We start from the raw sequence: 22,400 nt of genomic DNA, 5'->3' as shown, positions 1-22,400 counted from the left end.
GGGTATTGCAATTGCCCCCTTGTTTTCCAGCTCTCCTGGGGGCAACTTTAAACCCTGAATAAATTTGGTTTGCCTTGAGAAATATTTGGGCATTATAGGGTTCTAAGCTCACTTGTTTTGAATCTCCCACACCCAAGGTTAAAGCACATTTATTCATGTATGAGATAAAGACTGTTTAGCCTAGTTTTCCTATTATAGCATAAGCAGGATATAGAAAAGCATGGACTCTCACCTTCCAGGACTCACTTTCTGGGGAGCCCTGCACACACAAGGTAAATGACCAGGAAAATAAGGCAAGGCAGTGTGGCTTGAGTGCCAACCCAGTGGCCACCTGAGCTCCAAGAGGCAGCCACATTACATTATATTGTTGACATAACAATGGCTGTCAGAGGGACCTGCATGGAGAAAGAGCTTGACTAGAGTTTGGGACTCTGGGTGAAAAGGTTGGGTGAGTGGAAAGAATGTACAAAGGAACCACAGTCTGTGGCTGTAGTTAGCCCCTTATTTGCTCTTCTTCAGTGCTTCTTCTATTCCTTTTCTTCTAGTCCCTTTGAAGTTCAAGTTGGTCCTGAAGCAGGCATGCAGAAAGTCCGTGCCTGGGGCCCTGGCCTCCATGGTGGGATTGTCGGGCGGTCAGCAGACTTTGTGGTGGAGTCTGTCGGCTCTGAAGTGGGGTCTCTAGGTAAGTGGAGGCAGCTGACTAGCAGCTTCTGGAGAGCTGAGGATTATAGGGCACCTGTACCTGGTGTCAGGCTGGGTGTTGGGGCCTTGCCTGGCCTCACTTCCCTTAGCCTATTGGCCTCCTGACCACCCCAGGCATCTCTGTATTCTACTGTGGAACTGGATTTCCTCTTTTCTTTCTGCCCTTTTGGTTTCCCACTTCCTCTGTCACCTACATTCATTCATCTGCTCGATCTTGACAGCCAAGGTTTTATGTAGACATTGTATTTAAAGCAGTGCTTGGTACACAGTAAACACTTAGCAAATATTGTTGACACTCTTAATTTGTATGAATGAATTTTGCTAAAATTTGAGAAAACATATTCTTTATTGTATAACTGACTACTGTATTTTGCTGTGTATAATGCTCACTTTTTTGCCCAAATTCTTGAGGGAAAATGGGATGCACATTATACATAGGTAGTCTGGCTTGGGAGCAGAGGAGCCCAGTGGGACTCCCAGGGCTGATGTGCACTCCTGCCTGGCCCACCAAGCACTAGAGTTCTAGTCCAGGAAGATCTGGAATCTGATGGGAGTGGGTTGGAATGGCCTCCACTGAGCACTATGATCAGGGAAGGGACAATGGTGGGGCTTGTGAGGCTCTTGCCCTGCATACGTACAAAGGCCCCAAGGCTCTACCTGGTTGCCTGTGGGCTGAGTGGCCTCAGAAGCTCCCACCTCACCAACCACACATGGGATCATCTTGGCTTACCCCTGATATGATAGGGGAGGGGAAGGGGCAGCCTTCATAGAGTGGGTGGCTGCGGGAAGATGGTACAATCTCTGCGTTTACCGGGGGAGCATTAGCTCTCCCCAGATGGGTCTCTTCTGGCTGAGAGCCAGTCACTCTCTCAAAGGGCATTTTATTAAAAGTTTGGGCCAAAAATGTGGGTGTACATTATGTACAGGAGTGCATTACACATGGCAAAATATGGTGTATTTTAAACACATATTTGACACCTATGTATTGATATGTAATCATTTAAAATTAGATAGCAAATATTTTTAACTTGTGGGCCATATGGCCTCTGTTACAATTATTCAACTCTACCAATAGCCTGAAAGCAACCTGAAAATATGAAAGTAAATGGGGATGGCTATGCTCCAGCAAAATTTTATTTACAAAAATCAGCAGCAGGCCAGGTTCAGCCCTTGGACTATAGTTGAATGACTCCCATGTTAGGTAATATCAATAAGCAAAAGAGAAAAATAAGAAATCACATTTATTTCTCCCTTTTAGAGAGATGATACTACATATTAATCATCTTGGTAAAACCTTCTAGTCCAGAGATGATATTAAACCTTTTGGTATATCCTTCCAGACTGTTTTCTTCTATGAACACATACACATGTTGATTTGCCACATAAAATGTCTTGGGGAGGTCTTCATGTCTTTCTGCATCAAATAAATACAAGGTATACCTTCATTTTCCACAGCTTCTGTGGAATTCCATTGTATGGATATATCTATTGTTGAGCTTTCCAGTTATTTCCAGGGTTTTGCTATAAAAACAATGATCAATGCATATCCTTGGTAATTTCCTTCAGATAAAAGCCCAGAAATGGAATTTGGCATGTAAAGAGTGGGTGTTGGTTTTAGGCTTGGACATGTTACCATATTGCCAACAGGAAGATTTGCTGACTGGACCCTTCCTGTCAGATAGTGTAAAAACAAAAAAGTATATAATCCAGCCTTTCCATCTCTAGTGAAGACTCAGTGGGCCTGGTTTTGTGGAAAAGGTACGCAAACAGATTCTAATCTTCTGGCCAATACTTGGCTTTTCGGGAGAAAGAGGGAATGAGTTGGTAATAACAGAACAGGTACTTAACATCATATAACCAGGAAGTCCCTTCCACCCCATCTTCCAGGGTTTGCCATTGAAGGCCCCTCCCAGGCAAAGATTGAATATGATGACCAGAATGATGGATCATGTGATGTCAAATACTGGCCCAAGGAGCCTGGCGAATACGCCGTTCACATCATGTGTGATGATGAAGACATTAAGGACAGCCCATACATGGCCTTCATCCAGCCAGCCACAGGAGACTACAACCCTGATCTGGTGACTCAACTTGTCTTCCTTCTGGCCTTTCTTCCTTGGCTCCTGGAACAGCCCCCACCTCTATCCCAAGCCTGAAGAATTGCCTTAAGCAGCATATGGAGAAAGGGCAGAGAGGAACCACTGAGATTTTAGGAAGGACACAGGACTGAGCTCGAGTCCTTGTAGTATCCCTTAGCATTTTTAGAATGGTGGGCAAGTCACATCCCTGACTCTTGGAATCTTCCTCTATAAAATGGGAATAATAGTTTGTTTGCTTCTTAGACCTTCTGGGATGATGCAGGGAGGTTGCAGGCATCAATTTGCAACAGCTTTGAGCTCAGTGCCTGGCCTATGTTGAGAGCTCCATAAGCGGCTATTTTCTTGTACCCCAGAGCATCATATTTCAGTTTTGCCACTCTCTGTAGTTATTATTTCAAGATGCTCCATAGGTAAAGGTCATTTTCTTTTCCAGTCCCCTTTCTCTTAAATTGGAACAATTTTCCTATAGCTTCCTTTCAAACCCTTAGCAGGCTAGTAAGCATCAATTCTGAGCCAGCTTAGCTGACAGGAAGGTGGCAGCCCCCCATCCCCATATGTGCAGCTGTTGGCCCACTTGGGCGGCAGTTTGTGGGCTGACATCAGTTCAGGTCAGTAACTACCCCTCTTAGGCCAACTGCTAGTCCTTTGTTCTCTGGGGACTACAGACTTTTGGAATGTTTTCTGTGGTAAAACTTCCAAGTCCCCTCAAAGCAGGAACATTGAAATTGAGCATAGCTGGAAGTCTTTGCCCCATTTACTAGAAGTTCCCTAAGTCAGCTCAGAGTAAGGCAGGAAGTCCGGGTTAGTTTGGGGTTGGTTTCAGGGAGTTTTCTTTCTCATGAGAGATTAACAATACTATTTATTTTTAAGTTATAGCCTATGTTAGCATTTGACTTCTCATAATCATCCTGTTACGTGCATACTATAAAATCAGACACAAGTCATTTTGTTCTTCTCCCATTTCCTAGTTACCGGTCTTCATACGGGGGTTTAGTTGGGTTAAAGATAGGAAGAGAATCATTGTTGGCCCTTTGCTTCAGGTCCAAGCATACGGGCCGGGTTTGGAGAAATCTGGGTGCATCGTCAACAACCCAACTGAGTTCACTGTGGATCCTAAGGATGCTGGAAAAGCTCCCTTAAAGATATTTGCCCAGGTAAATTTCTGGGGGCTACCTGTGTGCAGGTAACGGTCAGGTAACAAGATCTGCTAGTGTAATGGCAGGTTACTTAGTTCGTCTGAATCTCAGTTTCCATGAGGATTAAATGAGACTAACATGTAAAAGAGGATTTTAAAAAAAAATCAGGCTTGATTGTTTTAGATGATTCCGTAATATCTTTCTGTGTGGCTGAAACTGTTTAGGCCATGGTGGTAGGTTATAAAAGAGGATTTTAAAAACATGCTTATCTAATTTAATTGAATTGGGCCAAGGACTTAAGTGCAGGAATTGAAAAGAAATTAAGAAACATTGAATGACCATGGTTTTCTTTGGGGCCATTTGCTCTTAATAACTAAAAACAAATAAATGCATATAATATTTTGTTACCTGTTGTCTTTGCATTGTGAGAATATAGAACATTATAGTTGTTCAATGAAGTTTTGTTGAGTAAGTACATGGTGAACTGGTTGTCTTGAGAGTCCACAGCGGCCCTGTTTGGTGGAGACCATGGAAGGGTTGCCCCTGTTCCTAGCTCTAGTTCTTTTTCAGGATGGGGAAGGCCAGCCCATTGACATCCAGATGAAGAGCCGGATGGATGGCACATACATCTGCTCATACACCCCACTTAAGGCCATCAAGCACACCATCGCTGTGGTCTGGGGAGGAGTGAACATCCCACACAGCCCCTACAGGGTAGGTTGTGAGGTGGAGTCTTTGCCCTTGTGTATAGAGACCTAGTCTTGTGCTGCCAGATCCTGATGGCCATGGCAGATCTATGAAAAGTGCCCATCCTCGATGGGCCTGGAAAGATGGCGTGGTCTGAGTACTCTGCCCACCCAGAAGGACTACTTCTCGAAATGCATTTTTAACAGTGTTTTGCTGGGTCCAACTAGAGGAGAACTCAAAAGCTTTCTCCATGTCTTCCCTAGGTCAACATTGGGCAAGGCAGCCATCCCCAGAAGGTCAAGGTGTTTGGACCAGGTGTAGAGAGAAGTGGTCTGAAGGCAAATGAGCCTACTCACTTCACAGTGGACTGTACTGAGGCCGGGGAAGGTGAGAGGGCTTGACTCAACCCAGTGACAGTTTCTCCTTGGGGAAGACAGTCTTTTTTATAACATTTCCAGGGCAGTTAACTTTGAACATGAAGTATTCCATTGGAAGAGGTAACTGTTTATCTGTTGAACCTCTGTGTCGGTTCCTTGATGACAGCTTTGCTAATTCTTCATTTCTTTTTCAAAATCCTGACTTACCCTCACCCCTTTCTCAGGTTTCTTACTGGAAGCTTCCCAGTTGCTGTCTTGGAAGGGTGTTAGCCTGAGCTAGAAGTGACTGCACAAGACATGCTATTTCTTGTGAGCTGGTGCTAATGACCTGGTCTGTTCCAGGTGATGTCAGCGTTGGCATTAAGTGTGATGCCCGGGTGTTAAGTGAGGATGAGGAAGATGTGGATTTTGACATTATTCACAATGCCAATGATACGTTTACGGTGAAATACGTGCCTCCCGCCGCCGGGCGATACACTATCAAAGTGCTCTTTGCATCTCAGGTGTGTGTTGGGGCCTGGGAGGAGACAGAAGGTGGGTGGACTTGGATTCTTTTTGGCCACCTGTGTGCATATCTCCTTTTTGCTTTTTTAGTGACAGGGAGATATCTTGAGAACTCTGCTCAGTATTTTCAGATTTCTTAAAACCCAGAAGGAAAAGCCAAGAACTGAATTTTTACCACTTTCTTACAAAAGGAAGGCAAAGAGACTGGTTTGTCATAAAACATCACATTTTTGGTTGAAACATAATTAATTTATAGATACGTTCTGTTTTAATGTCTTTGAAGCTACATCTTTGGCCTCTACCCTAAAACTTTCACTGGGAGAGGTGATTTGAAATTTCAGGTATACGATAGTGAAGGTAGGGCAAGCAGTACTGTAAAACAGGAAATTTGAAATCCTGGTGAGTAGAATTAACCTTATATAGATAGGAACCTCAGGAGAATGTTCTGTGCCTATAGGTAATGATCTTGAGTTGACTTCATCCAGTTAACCTATGCTGCCTTTATTCTAATAGTCTACAATGTTCTTTTTGAAGAATTATAATCACTCTGTTTCTGATCACTTTCTTGGATTCCCCAGACCTTAGCTCTCAGCTGCCCCTAGAGGACATTTCCTTTTACACTTGGCCCCATATAGTGTTTTTTGTTTGTTTTTGAGACAGTCTCACTATGTCACCTTTGGTAGAGTGCTGTGATGGCACAGCTCACAGCAACCTCAAACTTTTGGGTGCTAATGATTTTCTGGCCTCAGTCTCCCAAGTGGCTGAGACTACAGATGCCTGCCACAATGCCTGGCTATTTTTGTTGTTGTTGTAGTTGTCATTGTTGTTTGGCAGGCCCGGGCCGGGTTCAACTCTGCCAGCCCCAGTGTATGTGGCCGGCACCCTAGCTACTGAGCTACAGGCTCCAAGCCCCAATATAGTGTTTCTGATTCCATTCTTGCTAGTATTTTTTTCATTCCAAGCACTCAACATTTGGTGTTAAAGGCTCAGAGTTCTCAGGTTTGTGACATCAGGGATCCAGGCCCCTTACATGCAGCCCTTATCTGATGCTAAAGTATGAAGACTTGATCTGTGGTAATGGCAATTTGCTCCCCACCCACTAAATAAAAGCGACACTAAGGTCAGGGCACCCTTAGCTCTGGCACTTGATTCGGGGCTTTCTTACTGAGACAGTGTCTCTGCCACAGGAAATTCCCACCAGCCCTTTCAGAGTCAAAGTCGACCCTTCCCACGACGCCAGCAAAGTGAAGGCAGAAGGCCCGGGGCTCAGCAGAACAGGTGAGATGGCACGTGGTTGAGGCTGTCCTGCAGGCCTTCTGCAGGCCAGGGGCACCTGGGGTGTTTGGTCCAGGGCCTTGAGGAACTTGCCTCCACCAACAGCAGGTGGTCTGAGCAGCTCTGCTGTAGCAGGGGCAGTGCCCCTGTCAGTAGACTGGTGCTGGTGAACCTGTCAGACTGGTTCTGAAAGTGAAACCACCCCAGCTCCCTATCTCCTCACTGCATGCTGTGTCTTTCCAGGTGTGGAAAATGGGAAGCCGACCCACTTCACTGTCTACACCAAGGGGGCTGGGAAAGCCCCACTCAACGTGCAGTTCAACAGCTCCCTTCCTGGTGATGCCGTGAAGGATTTGGATATCATCGATAATTATGACTACTCCCACACCGTTAAATATACCCCTGCCCAGCAGGTAGGGTCTTGTCCTCCCTCTGCAGGTCCCCAACAGGCCCCTTCCTACACAGCAAAGTGTGGGTCACCTTGGACATGCAGGGGTGTGAAGAAGGACACTGCTTTGCCTTCGGAACCTCTCTGGAGGCACTAACAGAAAGCCTAATGGCTCTGTCAGGAGGGTCTGCAGTGTTCTCAGAGAACAAGCGGGAAGCTAGTCTCATATCTCCTCCATTGGGGGTTTTATCAGAGAAAGGATGACCTAATATCTACCTTTCCCTTACACACGTGCTTTCTCTCTGTCTCGCTCACCCTTGAGTTCTCTCTCTCTCTCTTTCCCTCTCCCTTCTTTACCAGCTACCTTTTAATCCTTCCATTAATTACTGTAAAGAGCTGCCACACCTTTGTTTTTTCTTCCTGGCCCTTTTAGCTTAGTTTCCCTTTTTTATGAGGTGTGTGAGTGGGGTCTGTTCTCAAAGAGCTAGTTCAGCTTTTAGTCCCAAAGGCCCCAATGTGCTATTTAGGGCAGCAAATTATTCCCTTGTACAAAATGCAGGATTTCAGATGGGATCTTGCTATCCAGGCTGGTTTACTCTGATTATCTTAGGCAACAAGGGGCTAAGAAAACTACCTGTCTGTACAAGTTCATATTTATTTATTTTAAAATTTAAAACAATTTGATGATAGTAAAATACACAGAACATAAAATTTACCATTTCAGCCGTCTTTAAATGTACAGTTCGTTAGTGTTAAAAACATTCATTATGTTGTGCAGCCGTCACCCCATCCATCTCCATAACTCTTTACATCTTGTAAAACTGAAACTCTGGGCACTTTCTATTTGTTTAAAATTTTGTTTTGTTTCATGTTCACACCTCCAGGGTCTGCAGAGCAGACTTCCTGTCAGAAAAGCCTGGATTTTAATCCTTACACCCACTGTACTAAACAGTTGTTCCAATCTGTTCCAGATTTCTTTATTCTTGAGGGAAAGTGTCCTCCTATGTGAGAAATGCCATTTGTAGGACAAGAAAGGCCAGAGTTTCTGCAGAAACACTGCCCAAGAAGTACTTCTGTCTTCCCAGTGAAGGGTCATGTGGGAAAGAATGAGGAGCACAGGATGAGGGGTGTGGTGTCGCTGGCCCCCGTGCTTTGGGAGCTGTGCATCCTTGGAGGTGGACTCTTTACTCTGAGAACTTCCAGTGCTGGGAGGGGTTCTCTGGGACAGGTTCCATGTGCCAGGTATACATGTGGCCTCTCATCTCCAGACTTGCTGCTGCTTGTGCTTTTTTCCCCCCTTCAATTTTTAAATTGTAAGATACACATGACACAAAATTTACCATCTTAACCATTTTTAAGTGTTTAGTTCAGCAGTATTGACCACATTCATGTTACTATGCAACCATCAGCACCACCCATCTCCAGAACTCTTATCATCTCACAAAAGTGGAACTCTGTGCCCATTAAACAATAACTCCCCACTTCCCTTATCCCCAGCCTCTGGCATCCACCATTCTACTTTTCTGTCACTGTGAGTTTGACTATTGTAAGTACCTTATGTAAGTGGAATCATACAGTATTTGTCTCTTTGTGACTGACTGACTGACTTAACACAATGTCCTCAGGGCTCATTCATGTTGTAGCATGTGTCAGAACTTTATTCCTTTTTAAAGCTGAATAATAATAGTCCATTGTATAGATGGACTGTGTTTTGCTCCTCTGTTCTTCTGTTGATGAACATTTGGGTTACTTCCACCTTTTGTTGTGAAGAAGGCTGCTTTGAACATGGGCGTGTACCTCTCTCTTTGAGTTCTTGCTTTCAATTCTTTTGAGTATATACCCAGAAGTGGAATTGCAGGAGCACACAGTTAATCTATTTTTTGTTAGTAGCCATCCAAATGAGTATAAGATAATTTCTCATTGTGGTTTTGGTTTGCATTTCCCTATGATCAGTGGTGTTGAGCTTCTTTTCATGTGCTCCTTGGCCCTTCGTATGTCTTCTCTGGAGAAATGTCTATTTGGCCACTTTGGAATCAGGTTTCTTTTATATGTTGAGTTGAGGCATTCCCTGCCAGATCTGATTTACAAATATTTTCTCTTATTCTGTGAATTGCCTTTTTCATTTCACTCTGTTGATAGATTTGTGTGTCACTTCATAACTGTAACCTCTTATCTCCAGACTTGCTTCTTCCTGAGCTTTAAAGAAAATCCTAACAAGGGCTTCATTATTAGTAATGGCAAAACTAATCGTTTGCAGATAGAGTATCCTTTTCTTGTCAGGTCACTCAGTGGTAAACCAGTAATACTTTCTTGCTGATGGTTCTGAGGGCTGGTAGGAGCACTGGGAACCCCAGCTTGATGTCTTCTTTGTTACCAATTCTCCACATTCTTTGTTACCAATTCTCCACATTCCTCCACATTCCTTCTGGTACCAGAAGGCCATGGCCATGTGCCCCAGATCACAAGGTCATACCCTCTTCTAAAAGCATTTTGTGACTTTGCTTTGTCCTATATTATATTTTTTTTGTATTTTAGCTGAGCTGTTAGAAAGTAAATTGCAGACATTAGAATAGGTTCAGAATTTGGCCTACTCCCAGAAAGACTGGCAAAACCCATTGCCCTGGATACCCCAAGCTGCTAGAAGAGGCAGAGGAGGAGATTGGGAGCCTCAGTCCAGTTCTGTCACATTTGAAGTGATGCTGGAGTGGGAGGCTCCTTACTTTAGAGTCACCCCAATGTCAAGTACATCTAGTTCTCTGATAGCAGAAGTTTTGAGATTCTCACTGATGGCATGCTGAGTACCCCCTTGGGGTTAGTTGTCCAAATGATTCTTATGATGTCCAAAGAGCCTAGTAGAATCTTGGTGTTCAGCTGTTGCCTTTGGTGTAGATGACTGGCATTTATTTATTTATTTATTTATTTGTTTTTAGAGACAGAGTCTCATTATGTTGCCCTCGGTAGGGTGCCATGGTATCACAGCTCAAGTCCCATGGTGTCACAGCTCACAGCAACCTCCAACTCCTGGGCTTAGGCAATTCTCTTGCCTCAGCCTCCTGAATAGCTGGGACTACAGATGCCCGCCGCAACGCTGGGCTATTTTTTGTTGCAGTTTGGCCTGGGCCGGGCTCGAACCCACCACCCCTTGGTATATGGGGCCAGCGCCCCACCCACTGAGCCACAGACTCCGCCCTGTTTGTTATTTAGAGCAAGGTTGGTTGTTTCATTATTTGGGCAATTTACAGTGCTGCGTATTTCTCTATGGCAAAAAAAAGTGATTAACTCCCCTCTCTTGGATTTTGATTTCCCTGAGGATAGGAAATCTTCCCATCTCCTGGCCCTGTAAGTTCTGCATATGGATTAGTGGCTGAACCAGTGGATAAATGACTGAGTCCCTGGATTCACAAGCAGAGACAGCCTCTAAGACCTTTGTAATCTGGTACAGGAGTGGGGCCCTGCACCTCCTCATTCTCCTTTGAACTCTCTTTTCTGAAGAGCAGCTAAAAGTTCAAGATCAGGTTAAGGAAGCTTTTTGAACTGTGCCCTTGGATGTGGTTAAGAGGCCTGGGTCAGCCCGGAAAGCCTTCTCCTCCGGAAGGGAGCGTATTTGAGGGCTGACACCTACTGGCATACCTTCTCACTGTGGTTTTAGGGAATAACAGGTTGGAACTTCCCAGAAAGGCAGCTGCTTGGGCAGGGGTGTGTCCTAGCCTGGGGGGCGCACTTCCCCCTCAGACTGCAGACTGTGCCCTGGGAGGAGCTGTAGCTCCACCTGCCTGAGCCGCCCAGGTCCCTGGCTGCTGGCTTTTGCTCTTGGACATCTGCTGGGCTGTTGCTGTAGTTCCTGAGTGACTGGGATGTGTAGGGCTGGGCCATCTATTTATTCTTGTCAGAAAACAGTGGTCAGAGCCTTTTTGCCTTAGAGGAGCAGACATGGGTTGGGGCTTGAGGACTCCGGCAAAGCTCAGGCAAAGACTTGATTCCTCAAGGACTTTGTCTCATGTGCCATTGGTTGTATATGCCCTCAAGTGGCTTAAAGTTTTCACCCCACACTCCCTCCCCAGCAGAGCAGTTTAAGAATCTGGTGGCAATAGCTCCATTACCCGCTGTGTTGGGACCCACCGAGGAAACTTCCATGTATTATTGTGGTGTCTTAGAGGCATGTGAGCACAGGGAGCCTGCCTCATAGGGTGACAGTCTCTTCCTTGGCATGTTCTTAATATGGTGGCTGTGGCTGTTGTCAGAGGGCTCTGGAAGAGAGGAGGGACCTGTGAGTGGCTCCTCTGTCCCAACCTGTTCTGAGCTGTGGGTCAGCCTCTTGTGTGTGCCTGTTTTGCAAAATCAAATTCAGTCTGCAGAAGCACATAGAGGGAGAATAAAACTTGTCCTGCAGCCTCTGAAGTCTGAGTGACATGTACTGGTGACCACTGCTCAGACTCTTTGTAGCCCTGCGAGGAATAAGCACATTCCATTCTTTAACTGGGGCCTCAGGGAGCGCCTTAAAATGCTCTAGCCATGGTAGGTGTAAAGCTCTGAGACTTTCTTCCTCCCTTTTGTTAGGGTATTTAAGGTAGAGTTCATTTCCTATCTGAGTTTTTGTTTTGTTTTTATGACTGGCAGTGAGAACATACCTTCTTTTATGGGATGGGTGGGCTTAACTAGAAGATTTTTCCTTTTCTTCTTTAGCACTTCCAGAGAAATTAGCCAGAAAACTTGATGGGTGTGGGAGGAGAAGCTATCTCCAGGACCCCCAGTTACCCCGAGGTCTACTAAGCTGGTCCCCCAGGGGCTCATGGGCAAACTGCAGCTCAGGAAGAGGTGGCATGTTGGGAATGCTGGGTTGGCTGAAGCAGTTAGTCAGCCCTGCCCTAAACAGTACAAGGAGGAGACCTTTCCTGTCCCCTGGCCGGCTCCCAGCTCTGTTGAATTTGACCTGTGCACATTTTACCAGGAAATGTTATACCCTCGAGGCAGGGGGCCAATTGGTTTTGTGTGCAAGCTAAAAAATCTTGGAAAATCAATCCTTTCCCCTCCATTGATGCAACCATTATTTTTCCTTGGCTTTTTCTCCTTTTATTTTAAACGGAATGTGAGAAAATATTCATAGGCCAAAAGCTCCATCCTTTTAACTTTTCATCGCTAGAGCTTTCAGCAGGGCCTGCATCCCAACCATCCCTCTGGATTCTCAGGGGAATCATCTCCTCCCTCGCCCTTGTCTCTCAGCTTGTGCTTATACTATTGGGATAAGGGGGCTCTTGATCTCCTGAGATTGCCATGGGCTTCTCTGGAGCCTCAGCTTGTAGGGAGAGGACTTGGCTGACCATGGAGAGAGGAAGCCCAGCCAGGAGCCATCCTAGGACTGGCCTGCAGAAAACAGGTGTGCCGCGCGGCCCTGTGCTGCCAGTGAGGGGGCCTGCCAGTCCCAGGGTTGTCTGCCTACACTCTTGCCACTTTTCCTTCTTCCACATAAAAATAGGAGTTCAGATACCATGCAGTGGAATTAGAATAGCTCCAGTACATACTTGCAAATCCCCTTTGCAGCTTAGAACATAGAAGAAATGGTCTTGTTGGGTTAGGTGCCCCAGCCTCTATACCCATGGCCAGAGGGTTGGGTGTGTTGGACAGGGAGGTGGTATGGCTGAGTAGGTCTGGGTACCATGGGTGTGAACCCCAGCTGGCACATTTACCAGCTGTGCCTTGGGGTCATGTTCCTTTACCTCTCTGAGCCATGCTTTCTTTTCCTGGAAGAATGGGGATGACAGTAGGAACTACTTAGAACTGTTTTGAAACTCAGTTGAGGAAGGGGATAATAGCACATAGCACAGTGCTTGGCAAGTAGTGCCCACTAAGTTGTCATTATTAGCTGCTCTTATTCAATCTGGTTTCTTTGTTGTTCTTGTCATGTGGTCAAATGCTTAAAGAAATTATATCTGAGATGCTTTCTAAATCCACTGGAGACACTAAGTCTCTGGGAAGCAGAAAGGATGGGGTTGGGAGGAGTGGTTGAAACACTAAGTTAGTACACTGGCACCCAAAGGCATACACAGTTTGTCTCCTGTTCCAGGGCAGCATGCAGGTTCTGGTGACGTATGGTGGCGATCCCATCCCTAAGAGCCCATTCTCTGTGAGTGTTGCTGCTCCATTGGATCTGAGCAAGATAAAAATTAATGGACTGGAAAACAGTAAGTTCCCAATGGAGATGGCTTGTTGCAAGCCACCAAATGTGGCTATGGGTTAGAAGCAAATTCTATTTTATTTTATTTCATTTCATTTATTTTGAGACACAGTCTTGCTCTGTTGCCCCAGGCATTATAATGTCCTAGTATTAGCCTAGCTCACAACAACCTCAAGCTCCTAGGCTCATGTGATTCCTCCTGAGTAGCTGGGACTATAGGCTCCTGCCACAATACCCAGCTAATTTTTTCTATTTTTGCTAGAATGGGGTCTCACTCTTGCTCAGGTTGGTCTCAAACTCCTGAGTTCAAGCAGTCCTCCTGCCTCATGAGAGTGCTAGGATTATAGGTATGAGCTACCATGCTCAGCTTAGCAAATTCTATTTTAAGAAACTTTGTAGTTGAACAGACTGGGGTTTGAGTGAGGAGGGGTGTGCTGTGAAATAGTTCTGTGACCCTTCATGAGAATATTGTGAAGATTAAATGTGCTAATAAACCAGAGCTTGGCACATAGTCAGCCCTCAGAAACTGCTGGCCGTACAGTGGGAAGTCTTCATTAAAGAGAGAATGTGGGCTGCATTGCTTTCTGATGAGTTTCTATCTGTGCCAACTATCCTTGGCAGCTGAATCCAGGTTAAAGTCCAGAATCAAGCCTGAAAGCCAACTCCCTGGCACTCAGAAACCAGAGGAGTTTCAGTATTCCTTTAGCTTGTTAGGGATTTTACTAATGTTTGCTCATTTCATTTATTTTCAATTTTTCATATTTTTCTTTTACTATGGAAAATTTCAAACATAGAAAAGTAAAGAGAATAATATAATGTGAACACTGATGGACTTGTCACTCAGCTTCAGCTCTTAAAATTTTTTTTTACACATGTAATGCATAACTTTATTTTTCATCTCAAAAAACATCAGTTAAGAGTAAATTCCATTTTTACCATCACCTCCCCTCTTCCCTAGAGTTAACAAATTGTCAGTTCAGTCTCTCTCTTTCCAGATCTCCTCTCTATGTGCACAAAGAGATGCCAGGAGGAAACGCTGGGCAGTGTTTATTTTGCATTAAGGTTATGCTGCCGTGTCAACCCCACGTCTTCAGCCTGCCTCCTGAAGTAGGCAGTGTACTCGGGAATCGTTCACACCTATACCCATTTTCGTTTTCGTTGGTGTTAACGTCCCCCAATGGTTCACACCCCCGTGGTTTCAGGGTTACCACCAGAGCAGGGCCAAGTGCATCCCCCCAAGACAGGCCTCCTGTGCCCTCTGTGTCTCTGCAGTATCATCAGTGAGCATCTTCATTGACTTGTGATCAAAATGCACAACTTGTGAATGAGACCAGCTCCCAGTTCAAGAAGCTCCAAACCAAGAGCTCAGTGTGGCTTTAGTGGCTGCAGGAGAGCAACTGACTCTGAGCCTACGAAGGGTCACTGCCTAACCTTTTCACATATTCCCTTGTCATTCCTTCCCCCAAGAAACTGAGAGTTTGACTCCAGAACAGGAAAAGCACGATACCAATTAGGAAAACCTCTTTCCCTTTGGGACATAGAGCTCTGAGGCCTCCTTGCTTATGGCTGTGCAGTATTCATCTTGGCAGGCTGTGTATTGCCCCAGAGTCAAGATTTCCCTGGGCTGCGGCAGTGGCCCTATGTTCCCAGTGCTTTTGTTGTGGTTAAAGTCCTTTCTCTGTTTTTGTCAAATCTAACACTTGGGTTTCCTGTGGCCTTCCTTTCAGAAACCATCATGTTACAGAGTTAGTTCCCAGCTGTGTTTGCCAGCTCTGTGACTTTTACCCCCGTGGTGGGGAGGGGTGGCTGTAGGATTGAATTTGCTGCCAAGAGTTAGTAAAGAAAACATTGACTTATAGGTGTGTTTTGATATAAAGTTAACACCAAAAGTAGGTAAAGAAAGGGGATAGTGTCAGGTTATAACTTGGGAGCAAAGCAGATTGTAGGGACCAGTGAATTTTGGTTTGAGTCCTAGCTTTGTGGGCTGCTTGTTGCCCTGGATAAGTTACTTACTTAACCTCTCTGAGCTTACTTTCCCTATCTTTTAAAACCAATAATAAATTTTGCTTAATAATAAATGCCTTATAAGGTTGTGATGAAAGTTAAAGGAGAAAATGTACCAAATTTGTGCCTGGCATATAAAATACATTCAGTAAATGATAGTTATTGTTATTATTATTAATTATTATTCTTACACTGTCATTGAAGGTGAAATACTGATTTTTTTTTTTTTTTGAGACAGAGTCTCACTTTGTTGCCTTGGGTAGAGTGCTGTGGCATCACAGCTCACAGCAACCTCAAACTCTTGGGTTTGAGCAATCCTCTTGCCTCAGCCTCCCCAGTAGCTGGGACTACAGGCGCCTGCCACAGCACTGGGCTGTTTTTATAGACGGGGTCTCTCTCTGGCTCAGGCTGGTCTCTAACCTGTGAGCTTAGACAATCCACTCGCCTCAGCCTCCCACGTGCTGGGAGTACAGGCATGAGCCACCACACCCAGACTGAAATGCTAATTATATTTAGTCCTGCTGCTTGTCCTCTGTGCCGGCTGTTCCTTGATGTAGATGCTAAGTCTCCCATGTCCAGAGAGTCCTCATTTCCCTGCCCTTGATTGTTCTTCTATAAAGTGTCAGCTCTTCACTTTGGTTTGTGTCCCTTTTCCAGGGGTCGAGGTTGGAAAGGACCAGGAGTTCACCATTGACACCAGAGGTGCAGGCGGCCAGGGGAAACTGGATGTGACGATTCTGAGCCCTTCCCGGAAGGTTGTGCCGTGCCTTGTGGCTCCCGTGACAGGCAGGGAGAGCAGCGCAGCCAAGTTTATCCCTCGGGAGGAGGGGCTGTATGCAGTGGACGTGACCTATGACGGCCACCCGGTGCCTGGGAGCCCCTACACAGTGGAGGCCTCACTGCCACCAGATCCCACCAAGGTCAGGTTTTGTTTCTGTTCCAGAACATGCCCCTTTGTTATCATATATGGCACCATAGTCCTCTGGTCCTGCCTGGCAAAGACCTTTTGAAAATCCCCTGTGAAGAAAGTCAGTTCTGGGCCAGACACAGTGGCTCACGCCTGTAATCCTAGCACTTGGGAGGCCAAGGCGGGTGGATTGCCTGAGCTCATGGGTTCAAGACCAGCCTGAGCCCAGAGCAAGACCTCATCTCTAAAAACAGCCAGGTGTCATGGTGGCACCTGTAGTCCCAGCAGTAACTCAGGAGGCTGAGACAAGAGAATCAGTCGAGCCCAACAGTTTGAGGTTGCTGTGAGCTATGACACCATGGCATTCTACCAGGGGTGACAAAGTGAGACTCTATCTCAAAAAAAGAAAGAAAAAAAGTCAGTTCTTAGCGGATTATGATACTTGTCCTATAATTCCATGTGAACGGTCCCCTGAGCAGGTGGCTCACAACCTTGCTCTTCTTTTAGTTCTCTGGCTGTAAGTTTTTGGTCTTATCCCTATCCCTGAACCATCTTCCGTCATTTGATAGCAGAATAACAGAATTGTTCTAGAGCTGGCCTATAAGCGTTAGGGGAGAGAATGAATGTGAAGGCCTCAGCCCAGCTTCCCCTCCAAAGACCACATTCACCTGACATAAGCTATAATAGTTAATACAAAAATACATTGTTCTCTGCTTCATACTTGTAATCCTAGGACTCTGGGAGGTTGAGGCGAGAGGATTTCTTTCTTTCTTTTTTTTTTTGTTGCCCTTGGTAGAGTGCTGTGGTGTCACAGCTCACAGCAACCTCAAACTCATGGGCTTAAGCAGTTTTCTTGCCTTAGCCCCCCAAGTAGCTGGGACTACAGGCACACACAGCAATGCCCCCCTATTTTTTGTGTTGTTGTTGTAGTTGTCATTATTGTTTAGCTGGCCCGGGTAGAACCTGGTTAGAACCTGCCAGCCTCAGTGCATGTGGCCGGTGCTGTAACCACTGTGCTACAGGCACCAAGCCAGGGAGAGGATTTCTTGAATCCAGGAGTTCAAGACCAGCCTGAGCCAAGAGTGAGACCCAATCTCTATAAGAAATAGAAAAATTTACTGGACATGGTATCACACACTGTAATCCTAGCACTCTGGAAGGCTGACAAGGGAGGATCACTTGGGCCCAGAAATGTGAAGTTTCAGTGAACTGTGATGATGTACTGCACTCTAGCCAGGGCAACACAATCAGACTCTGTCTAAAAAAGTAAAAAATAAAAAATAAAAATTATTCTTACTATCATTTCTCCTACCTGCCCTGACTCAAAGGTTTTAGAATATTTCCAGTGATCTAAATGGCACAAATCCTAAAAAACTAACTTATTCATCAAATCTGAGATCAAAGTCTTATCCTCTCTTTTTAAAAACTGGTTGAGATTTTTATTACCCAGAACTTGTTGAGCAAGGTACAATAGCCAAAGCCACAGTGAGGTTCATAAGAGCCATTCGCTAGCCCTCAACCCAGGAAACCTGTGTGTGTTTGTTGGACTAGACGTTATTGTCTCGCTCCAGCACCATGCTTCAGAAGAGCAAGGCTTGGCTGGAGAGAGGACAGTATTGGTGGGGCTGGGGGTCCTCTGCCTCTTCCTCCCTCTCCATGCTGACAAATGTCACCCCATAGGAGACTATGCCTTTCAGTTGGTGATGGAGTTCTTAGCCATTTGCAGCATCGATGGTATTGTGGCTCTGTGTGTGTGCATGAATGTGCATGTGTGACACTTATTAGGCCCTAGGGAGAAGGACCACTTGGCTGGGATGCCCTTTTGTACTGAGTATAGGTTTGGGTGTTGAAAGCAGTGCTGGCTGAGCAGGAATGCCAGGGCCAGGCAGAAATTGACTTCTGTTCTTTGCTCATGTAGGTGAAAGCCCACGGTCCTGGCCTCAAAGATGGTCTTGTGGGTAAGCCTGCTGAGTTCACCATTGACACCAAAGGAGCTGGAACTGGAGGTTTGGGCCTAACTGTGGAAGGTCCATGTGAGGCCAAAATCGAATGCTCTGACAATGGCGACGGGACCTGTTCTGTGTCTTACCTTCCAACAAAACCTGGGGAATACTTTGTCAACATTCTCTTTGAAGAAGTCCACATACCTGGGTCTCCCTTCAAAGTGGACATTGAAATGCCCTTTGACCCCTCTAAAGTGGTTGCTTCGGGACCAGGTTTGGAGCACGGGAAAGTGGGTGAAGCTGGGCTCCTTAGTGTTGACTGTTCAGAAGCTGGACCTGGAGCCCTGGGCCTGGAGGCCATCTCGGACTCAGGAGCAAAAGCTGAAGTGTCTATTCAGAACAACAAAGATGGTACCTATGCAGTGACCTACGTGCCCCTGACAGCTGGCATGTACACTCTGATCATGAAGTATGGTGGTGAGGTCGTGCCTCACTTCCCTGCCCGAGTCAAGGTGGATCCTGCTGTGGACACCAGTAGGGTCAAAGTCTTTGGCCCAGGAATTGAAGGAAAAGGTGCGTTTCATAAAAAAGAGAAGCTGAGACTTTAAGGGCCACAGAAATTCACAAAGTAGGAATTGCAAACTCAGACCCCAGTAAGGGCCAGGCCAGGTCAAAGGACATGCTCACCAGTGCCCTGCCTCAGGCAGTGGTTGGAGCACTAAGGAGAGGGGCTGTGCTACCATCTGACTCTGTTTTGTGTGTCTCTGTGGGGAGTGGGCCCAGAATTGTCAGCGAATTTTCCAGGTTTTCTGGCAAAGCCAGAATTCTTACTTATTTAGAAAGTAAACATATTGCATTATTGATGCTTAATTAGGAAAAAGTTTAAAATGTGGTATTGGCTAACACCACACATGCTACGCCCTTTAACCTGCCTTAGACCACTTTGTGTAAAGATTGTGTTGTCACCTGGGCAAGATTACCCTGGAAGGGGCTTCTTTGGGGAGGAAGAGAATTAATATTCTTGATTTTTGAAAATCAGAGAACCAGGTTGTTTGCTGTCATGAAATTAGACTTAATGTTGCCTAAAGTGCCAAAAACTTTGTTCTGCGGTTTGCACCTGTGTCTAAGGCATTGGCAACACTCTTGCCTGTGTGGTTCCTCTGCAGATGTGTTTCGGGAGGCCACCACAGACTTCACGGTTGACTCGAGGCCCCTGACGCAGGTGGGGGGTGACCACATCAAGGCCCACATTGCCAACCCCTCAGGGGCCTCCACTGAGTGTCTTGTCACAGACAATGCTGATGGGACCTACCAGGTGGAATACACGCCCTTTGAGAAAGGTAAGTTGCCCTCTCCTTGGACATGACCTTGTTCAAAGTTGTGCTTGGCCACTTCTTCTGGGCAGTTGCTACAGACCCTTGTCCCTTGTGGCCCATATCAGCACAGTATAGAGTGACAGGAAGTGTGGCAATCTCCTTCCCCAGGAGACCCACCTGCCCATTCAGTGCCTGGCTTGCTGGCCTTGGTGATAAGTGAGCGGGGCTTAGCCTCATGCTCACCTAAGATCATCATGGGGTGATGTCCTGGCATGTCATTCATAGGTGCAATTTGTTTTTGTATTTGAATTTCTTTCCTGCTCATTAGGAATTATAAAAAAATTTCAACAAACTAGAAAAGCATAAAGAAAAAACCAAAAAGTACTATATATCCCATTACCTGGGTATATATATGATCTCCTAAATCTTCTGCTATAGATATTTTCGGTCTTTTTGCAGATGTCTTTTCTGTTCCATGGGTTGCCTTTGTGTTTTGGTTGCTGGCTGGGTAGAGTTTTCCCAAGTCAGGAAAATATGTTTAGGATGACTGACTCGAGTACAAACTTAGTGATACTTGCTTGGTGGGGGTAGGGTGGGTAACGTGAGTGCATACAGACAATTTGTGTTATTTAAAAATCAGATCATAACAATGTAACTTTCTTTAACCTGCTTTTGTCAGATAACACAGTGCAGCATGCAGACTTCAATGTTAGCTAAAGCCCTGGAGTTAAGAGCACCATTTCCCACTAATGGGTGACTTGAGTGCAAATATGTGTTTCAGGCCTACACGTGGTGGAAGTAACATATGACGACGTGCCCATCCCAAACAGTCCCTTCAAAGTGGCTGTAACTGAAGGCTGCCAGCCCTCTCGGGTTCAAGCTCAAGGACCTGGGTTGAAAGAGGCCTTTACCCACAAACTCAACGTCTTCACTGTGGTTACCAGGTAGGCAAGGCCCTGGGGTCAGTGTGTTGAGCCTCTAAAAGGAACAGCCCCAGGTAGTTTAATTATTTTTAAAATGCTTTGTGGTTGTACCCTATATATGTGTCATGGTCTCTCAACCTTTGAGGAGATGCATTTTTATATTTGTGACATACATTTTCTCCTGTAGTGATTTATGTTACAGAGAAAGACCAAGTATACCTAGAGACATACCATGAAGCACTTGATAATAGTCATAAAAACTGCTGAGCAAACCAGGACTAGATGGAAGCTCTGTAACTTGATAATGTAAAAATTTATAGCCAATCCCATATTTAAGTGAAATATTAGATGTATTCCTATGAAAAGTAGTCCTTAGGCACATGTGTGCCTTGTACTTGTAGCCCTGGTAAGGTAAAATAAGAAAAAGAAATGAAGAATAAGCATTAGAAAGGAGGAGTCAGAACTCTCTTAATTTATAATATAGCAGAACCTCCGTAGCTGACTACCTGCCTACAATGACCACCTCCTTGAGTTGACCTACTGTTCATAGGCTGGACATGCATCACATGTACGTTAGTACAGTAGGCCTAGTTCCTTATGTTGGCCCCCTCCATATGTTGACCAGTGTGTTACTACTATATATCATGCTGCTCCCTGTATGAGAAGTGTTGTCACTTGAGTGAGGTTGGCTAAATGAGATAGTTTATAAAAGTGTTTTAAATGAATTTTGGCAATAAGAAGACCAGCATGAACTATTCACATTTTATTTTCTTTTCCAGAGGAGCAGGAATTGGTGGGCTTGGCATAACTGTTGAGGGACCATCGGAGTCGAAAATTAACTGCAGAGACAACAAAGATGGCAGCTGCACTGCAGAGTACATCCCCTTTGCTCCAGGAGATTATGACGTTAATATCACATATGGAGGAGCCCACATCCCTGGTAAGCTATCCCTCAGAGGAGGACCCAAAGAAGAATTGAATAATGGATTTTGCACACAAACAGGTTTGATTTTGCTTATCTCTGTGAGTAAGGAAAGATGTCTGATATTTGTAGTAGCTGCAAGAGGAGAATTTTCCTTAAGGGCTACATCTCTAAGAATATCCCACCTCCCAGCAAAACCAGTAACATGGCAGACAACATTGGCTTAGCATTTTGACTGGAAGTGGTTGTTCATGTGTTGGAAGACCTAGTTCTTGATTTAAGGGAACACTTGTGCTTTTTAGAGATTCTGTGCTTGGTTCTTACCTTATGTATGTGTTTTGTTTTCTTTTTCCCATTGATAGTCCTAGTAGCTGTTAAAGACACACAGATTCAAATACCCATGTATTAAGTGTCTTTTTCTAGTTAATGATGTAGTAAGTACCATGGATATGTTCACTGTAAAACAGAGTCCCTCACCCTTAGCCCTCTGGGCACTTCAGACTGGATAATTGTCTTGGGGGGCTGTCCTGTGCTTTGTAGGATGTTTGTCAGCATCCCTGGCTTCTGCCCACTAGAAGCCTATGGCGACTCCCCCCTTTCCTCAGGGACAGAATCACTCCTGGTTGAAAACCACTGCTGTAAAGATTCAAACAGTAAAGAAGTATATGACTTAAGTAGTGAAAGAGTTTCTTCCCTTTGCTTCTGTTGGAGGAATCTCTGCAGGTTCTAGTTCTGTTTACTTAAATGTAGTGAGTTTTACCCCCACATATTTCTAAAATATGGGTAGGTGATGGTATGGTGTGGACACAAGTCCAAGGACTCTAGGGCTGTTCCTAGGCCACTGTGTCAGGTGGTGAGAAGAGGGCAGAGCCCCACCCCAGGGCCCCAGGAGCAGGAAGAGCCTCAGTGGGTCTTGCTGTTCTCATCCTGGCAGGCAGTACACCATGGCAATCCTGAGAGGGGCAAGGGCAGGCTGGGGACCCTCTGTTGGGTTTCTCGATTGACTTTTAGCTGGAGTGTCCACTGACCACACGCTTTCCTGATT

The 22,400-nt window shown here is 45.4% G+C and overlaps 1 protein-coding gene across 2 annotated transcripts in view; it reads left to right on the top strand.

Annotated features, from left to right (window-relative positions):
• Nucleotides 1–22,400, top strand: part of FLNB (filamin B) — a 153,682-nt gene that overhangs the window by 93,047 nt on the left and 38,235 nt on the right. For both annotated transcript variants that reach the window (XM_003785545.2, XM_003785546.3), the window contains exons 11-24: nucleotides 546–682; nucleotides 2,590–2,783; nucleotides 3,842–3,955; nucleotides 4,508–4,651; nucleotides 4,888–5,011; nucleotides 5,344–5,504; nucleotides 6,693–6,783; nucleotides 7,024–7,193; nucleotides 13,230–13,347; nucleotides 16,002–16,264; nucleotides 18,170–18,767; nucleotides 19,361–19,534; nucleotides 20,292–20,454; nucleotides 21,213–21,373. In XM_003785545.2, the coding sequence (XP_003785593.1) occupies nucleotides 546–682; nucleotides 2,590–2,783; nucleotides 3,842–3,955; nucleotides 4,508–4,651; nucleotides 4,888–5,011; nucleotides 5,344–5,504; nucleotides 6,693–6,783; nucleotides 7,024–7,193; nucleotides 13,230–13,347; nucleotides 16,002–16,264; nucleotides 18,170–18,767; nucleotides 19,361–19,534; nucleotides 20,292–20,454; nucleotides 21,213–21,373 (2,612 nt within the window). The remainder of the gene's footprint in view (nucleotides 1–545; nucleotides 683–2,589; nucleotides 2,784–3,841; nucleotides 3,956–4,507; nucleotides 4,652–4,887; nucleotides 5,012–5,343; nucleotides 5,505–6,692; nucleotides 6,784–7,023; nucleotides 7,194–13,229; nucleotides 13,348–16,001; nucleotides 16,265–18,169; nucleotides 18,768–19,360; nucleotides 19,535–20,291; nucleotides 20,455–21,212; nucleotides 21,374–22,400) is intronic.

Source organism: Otolemur garnettii, unplaced genomic scaffold (genome assembly GCF_000181295.1).
Source record: "Otolemur garnettii isolate 467f Iridium unplaced genomic scaffold, OtoGar3 scaffold00015, whole genome shotgun sequence".
Lineage (NCBI taxonomy): Eukaryota > Metazoa > Chordata > Mammalia > Primates > Galagidae > Otolemur > Otolemur garnettii.
This window is presented reverse-complemented; position numbering and strand designations above follow the sequence as displayed.